A 6,736-nucleotide genomic window follows, 5' to 3' on the forward strand; every position below is an offset into this window, starting at 1 on the left:
CAGTTACCTACAATATAGCCAAACTTGCAAAAATATGTTTACACGACTTCATTGGCATAGCATTAAGGTCGTGCAATATTTCTGTAAGTTTGACTGTATCGACGTTGCAACTTAACGCCTTTGAACGATGTCTTCCAGGGATCCTTCAAGACTAGATTACGGCTGAATTTCCACCACAAATATACGAGGAAGAAGGACAAATTGCGAAGAATGTGCTTGTCATGCTGGGATGATGATAATGATGATTAATCCTGTGGGAACAAGATGATCAAAAAGAACTCACGCCGAGTATGATGACATTGATTTGATTGGAGTCAGCGTGAGGGCCCAGGGCGCGGCCGGCGGCCCGCCAGGCACTGAGACTCGCCCGTCGACGTCAACGACCTGGTGAAATCATGGTCATTTAATTGTAATTAGGTTTCTGTGACAGACTATTTGGCGCTAGTATCGTGTGGTATTTGTATAAACCTAGTCCCGTCTGGTCTAGTTGTAATAACTTCGTAAGGCCCAACGTCCTAAATTTAGGATATACGTCAAATCAAATGTCAACTTTTACTAATTGACATTAAGTTTCAAAATCTAATAATCGAAATTTGACGAGGGCCTCATGAGAATTCGCCCGGATGGCTACCACCATCTTGCTCACTAATCCTGCCGTGAAGCAGCAGTGCTTGCAATGTTGTGTTTTGGCGTGGAGAGACCTCTTAGACCTCTAGGTTGGCAACGCATCTGCAATCCCCCTGGTGTTGGCGGTGGTGATCTCTTACCATCAGGAGACCCTCTTGCTCGTTTACCATCCAGTCGAATAAAAAAAAAATCATTATACTACCGCCATCTTGCGATATTCCATTTTACTTTTCATATACTATGACTATGACATTGGCCTAATGCTTTGACCTATGACCTCTCAAACAAAGGATCGTGGGTTCAAATCCGGACCTCGCCTCTGAAAGTTTTCGAAATTCATGTGCAAAATAACATTTTAAATCAAAGGAAATCATCGCAAGGAAACCTGCACCTGTGTGAGGTTCCCAATTCCGCACTGGGCTCGCGTGATTTGGCGCCCAAGCCCTCTTATTCCGAGTTTCTGCCTATGGCCAGCAGTGGGACGTGTACAGGCGAAGCTGACCGCGATACCGTACCGTAACGAAGCACCCCGCACTCACCCGACTCTAGTGTTGAGTATGACGGGCAGCGCCGCGTCCAAACAGTTGGCGCCGGCCGGGCAGTGCTCCCGCATCGGGCAGTGCACGAAGCCGAGGTGCTGGAACAGCATCAGCTTGCGGTCCTGCTCCATCCGGTCCAGCATCTTGTATCTGAGGGGGATGGCGACTGTTGTCAGATGACTGAGAAACTCAGATGGTGATACATCTTTATGGACGACCGGATATCCTAGTACCGTAAACTGCTTCAGCTTTGCCCTCTGGCTCCAACATTGCCTGATTCGATTTAGAGTCGATAACTTAGCACTCTTATAGGTTTTAAACTTTTATCTACACAGGAATTATTATTACGGGGGGTCAAAGTTTAAAAACCTAGAAGGGTGCTAGTCATCGACTCTAAATCGAATCAGGCAATGTTGGGGCCAGAGGGCAAAGTTGAAGCAGTTTACGGTAGGGCTCCGTTTCAACCAGGGATGTGCGGGGATGTGTTGCGAGGAATGAGTATTTCACAAAAAGTTCATCGAGTCATCAGTTTGTCAAGAAATTATTAACACTAAGGACGAGATCATAAAACATAAACTGCATAAAAAATCCAAAATTTCTTGACGTTAGGAAAACGTCACGAAATCATTTGAGGAAAAAATCGTAATTTTGTAACTACATTGAAACTTTTTATTGGATCCAACGACAAAGATTGTCTGACTTTTTATCACCTTTGCCATAAGGATTTGTATATATTTAAACACAATATTACTTATTTTTTGTGTTGAAATAGCGTATATTAAGGTGGAACGATTTCCATACTAATGTATTAACACAATCATGTGCGCTGAAAGAATAATTTGAAATTAAAATCACATCTGTTGACTTTATTTTGTTCTTTATTTGAGCATTTTTATTTACCTAAGAAAGCTTTTGATTAATAGCTTAATCTAGATGATTATTTAGTTATTTTTTGTCAATATGTGAGTGGACGGCGACAGTATCGTACGCCAACGGCTCGTTAGTAGTGTGTGTTTCAGCTACGTTGTCAACTCGCTGACGATTCGATGCTAAGCGACGTTGCCAGATTTCGTTTCATTTGTCTGATCAAAATCACATAATTACCATTTTGAAGCTCGTTTAACTTTTTTTTAAATATTTTTGCTGGCCATAGGTACAAGTCCGTCAGTCAAAAGACTGAAGTGCAACGAACAAATGTATGCCAATTCTTTAGGTTTCCGACAGAAATTAGAAAGAAAATCACATAACATTAACGTATTACAAATAAGTACGGAAAATTGCATTAACGGATTATAAATTAGTAGTGATAAAATCAGATAAAGGCTGCATGGCTTGTGGCTTTTTCCATAAAATATAAATAAAAAACATCAAGTCAAATGTCAAATTCGTCAAGTCAGTCATAATTTTTGTTCGTTTGTTGTCATAGGTTGTCATGACATTGTAAACTAATGAAGTAATTTTTTCCTAAATTAAATTATCGTAATTTGTCCTCGAAACTGGCGGATTATGATTATCTATAATCTATAATGTGAATGCAGTTATATTTTCAAGTATTGAACTGAATATAATTCACATTGGAAACTATGAAGCCACGAACTTTGCGAAAAAAATACATAAAGCATCAATACTCTGGTCTCGAAAAAGACGCATTATAAGGAAATTAAAAGTAAGTACAGTAGAGGCTGAGTACAACATACAACTTCCACCACCCCCGTGGGTAGCGTAGGAATCGGCTGAGGATAATATCAGAAGATGGGCAGCAGCGTTTCCAAGCAACCCCACATCATATACTTACTACGCTCGCCAACCGCTTATCAAACGTGGCGAGTATTGGCAACACGGTAAAATATGGGGAGCCTAAAGTCTCAGTTTCCATGACCGTAGGTGTTTAGGACAGATTTTTTTACTGTTTTTTTTTCAAGTCCCCAGCCCCTTGGTAGCGGACTAACTTTTGAGCCTCATATCTCGTAATTTGGAGTTCAGAGAAAAGTTCATTTGACAAAATATGCTTCTTCAAAATATGTTTTATTTTCATAATAAAATATTTAATTACAGAGTGAAAAACACTGTCATAACATACATTGTCGGCTAATAAGCTGTGTACGAGACTGGCACAAGACTGGAAAAGTGGCGTGAAAATGCTAGAGGCACTCAGCAGTGGTTGTATGTGGGCTAATTTAATTGACTGATGTAAATAAATAAATAAAACTGACTTAGTGATGGACTTTTTATTGTTTTCAGTAGAGCCTTCGATTACTACCCACCAATTAAATATCATGAAGAAACGTACACACACCTGCTATATAATTAATGGTGTGTGCTATATTTCAATTCCCACTGGGCCTGCGTTGATAATAACGCCCAAGCCCTCATTGTGAGAGGAGGCCTCTATATGTAGGCATGTATAATGTATAGGGATAATGATTATGACTAATTTTCTCATAGTATGTAAAGTGTATTGTAAATAAAAAATAAAAAAACATCGTTGAGTTACGGTCAAGGAAACTGAGTCACGTACCAGGGTGGAACCTATGTGCTACTAATGTCATGTTGACATCCCATACACTTGCCAAAGAAATCAACAGCGCAATTGAATATGAAAGGTTCCACTTGGGTTCCACTCTGGTACGTGATTCGGTTTCCTTGACTTTGTAAAGGCGAACTTATCCTCGAAGGGATCTCTACCAAGCAACCCTTGAGTGGATGTGAGGAATTATAAGTCTCATAGTACTTACTGTAGTTGTGCTGTGCATATTCAGATTTACCTAAAATTTAAAAAAAAAATGTTTGTGCCTAAATTAGGTCTTATAATTTTTAGCTACACATTTCAAAAAATATAAATCATTAACTGAGAACAATAAAAAAAAACAAAAAAAAGTTAAACCTTACAACGGTTTGAACCGAACTTCCTAAGCTGAGGATAGAGTAAACTCAAGCCTTGGCCAATCTGCTCTTTGATCATGAGAGCGAAATTAACAAAGACTTCTGTTTACAACAAATTACAAGCATGTGTGCGAAAATATCTCAGTCGAAACTGCAGCGATCAAGTGAAAGTATTTTCTAAATTAAAATACATCTGAAACTTGGTACGATATATCACAAATTTCACGCTATTGGCGTATGTACATTATTTTATAAAATATCCACGATTTCATTCATAAAAAAAAAAAATACGTGGAATTTGCACACTAACGTCATCTACTGGTACTGTAGTGCCTAGCTGACCGTGACAAACGACCTTAACGTCTATTTTTTTATAAGTGGACAACTGAAAATGGACAACTTATTGAGATATAGTCGAATGTCGTGTTTTTCATGACCCAATAAACGCTTCAATTACCTCACCTCGCTCCGCTCAGCTGTTTCCACAAGATTGCGCATGTGGTAGGTACTGTGCAAGGTCCGCCCGGATTGCTACCACCATCTTGCTCGCTAATCCTGCCGTGAAGCAGCAGCGCTTGCACTCTTGTGTTTCGGCGTGGAGAGTAAGGTAGCCGGTGAAATTACTGGCACTTGAGGTATCCCATCTTAGGCCTCTATTTTGGCAACGCATCTGCAATACCCCTGCCCCCCCTGGTGTTGCAGATGTTTATGAGCGGTGGTGATCTCTTACCATCAGGAGACCCACTTGCTCGTTTGCCATCCAGGCGAATAAATTAAAATAAAAAACTCTGGTTGAAACGCAGCCAAGTTTTCAGATAGCCAGATTACAAAACTTAAGGTCGCGAATTCGATCTCCAGTCAGGGTAGATATTTTTATGATAAATACGAATGTTTGCTATCGAGTCCTTGGGTGTTTATTGTGTATTCAAGTTTGTATCTATCTAAAATACAAACTGAGACATGGATGCACAGAAAAACCAGAAAGAGACCAGCGCTTGGAATCGAACCCAGGTCCTCAGCAATCCGTGCTGCGTGCTATAACCCCTACACCACCGCTGGACAGGAATCTAGACACGAATTTTTCCTATGCATACATATCTCAGGTTGCTTATTTCTACTACGCTACTTATGCAGCAGCACTAGCGACATCTATGTTCGCTCTCATCGAGAGACTTCACACTCTTTCGGAACCAACCGCTCACCCAGATAAGAGATGTCGCTACTAAGCAATCAAATTATGATATCCAGCGTTGGTGTAGGGGTTATAGCACGCAGCACGGATTGCTGAGGACCTGGGTTCGATTCCAGCGCTGGTCTCTTTTTCTGGTTTTTTCTATGCATCCATGTCTCACTTTGTATTTCGATATGGTTTCACGGGATACCCGTAAAAGTAACAAATTTGGAGTTGAAATAAAAAATACAATAGGACTCTAAAAACCCAATCATGTATCTATCTATTTAAGTATATTTACGAGTCTTTACTAGCTTTGGGGTTACTTCGGGTTTTTATAACAAGATCTTTTAACCAACATCTTTCTAGAACTTTCTACGCCCCCAAAGAAGTATGCTAAGACTATATCATACCTGAAATCGTCCTGCAATACATCGGTAAGACTATCTCATACCTGAAATCGTCCTGCAATACATCGGTGATCTCTTTGATATCCTCCTGAGTGATGGTGCCTGTCGGCGAAATGCTCTTGAAATGATAGAACAAGTCTGCGTGTTCAAGCAACAGCTCCTGTAACAGTGAAACAATCATTGTAACTATGAAATCGGGGCTTTCAAGGAAAGGGCTTAAGCTTTCTTCAAAGGCCGGCAACAGACCAGCGGGGCTACTCCGGAATTCGAAAATCGAAGTTCGTGTCGTTCGGTTCCTCAAACGCTTATACTATTCAATACTAGAGTAAGAGGGACGGTACGATACCAACTATGATTAATTTTCTACTGGGACGTGTAATTTCAAATCGTCGATTTTCTATTAGTAGTCATCGACAGTAAATCTATCGTTAAGACATGATATCGCATAACCAACCTGCAAGTTATGCTTGGCACGCGACTGTATATGCCGCTGTGGTCGTAGACGCGTTGTTGTTGCTCCTCGGACAGAGCCTCATAGCACTCGCGGCCCATCAGGAGGACTCTGACCTCCGACAGCTGCTTGCTGGCGTCACGTAGCCCGTCTCTTCAGTAAACGCTTGAACTGTTGGCACCATCTGACACAAAAAAAACATCATTTCAGTAAACATCGTTGAACATTTAGATCTGTTGCTATGGGAAAGTCTTAAACTATAAGACACACGAAGATCTTTTCTTAGGAACCATGTCATCGATTTTAGTAACAAGAAAAACTGAATTCGTACATTTTAAAAAATAAACAATATTTTAATTTTTTATTTGATTGCTTAGTAGCGACATCTCTTGTCTGGGTGAGCGGTTATTTCCGAAAGAATTTAACGTCTCTCGATGAGAGCGAAACATAGATGTCGCTAGTGCTGCTGCTTAAGTAGCGTAGTAAAAAAAGCAATTCAAGATATATTATGTGTGCATAGGAGAAATGCGATAAATGGTAGTTATGGGTATGGCAAGCAGCACGGAATGCTGAGGACCTGGGTTCGATTCCCAGCGCTGGTCTTTTTTTTTTTTGTTTTTACTGTGCATCCATTTCTCATTTTGTATTTTCGATA

The 6,736-nt window shown here is 40.3% G+C and overlaps 1 protein-coding gene across 1 annotated transcript; it reads right to left on the bottom strand.

Annotated features, from left to right (window-relative positions):
• Positions 1-314: 314 nt before the first annotated feature.
• Positions 315-6,265, bottom strand: LOC141438614 (rho GTPase-activating protein 190-like). The gene is made up of 5 exons (XM_074102480.1): positions 6,224-6,265; positions 6,085-6,120; positions 5,675-5,790; positions 1,167-1,316; positions 315-384 (listed from the first exon to the last, which is right to left on the bottom strand). Exons 1-5 carry the CDS (start codon positions 6,263-6,265, stop codon positions 315-317), a joined length of 414 nt encoding a protein of 137 aa, XP_073958581.1.
• Positions 6,266-6,736: the final 471 nt, after the last annotated feature.

This window comes from Choristoneura fumiferana, chromosome 19, assembly GCF_025370935.1.
Source record: "Choristoneura fumiferana chromosome 19, NRCan_CFum_1, whole genome shotgun sequence".
Classification (NCBI taxonomy): Eukaryota; Metazoa; Arthropoda; class Insecta; order Lepidoptera; family Tortricidae; genus Choristoneura; species Choristoneura fumiferana.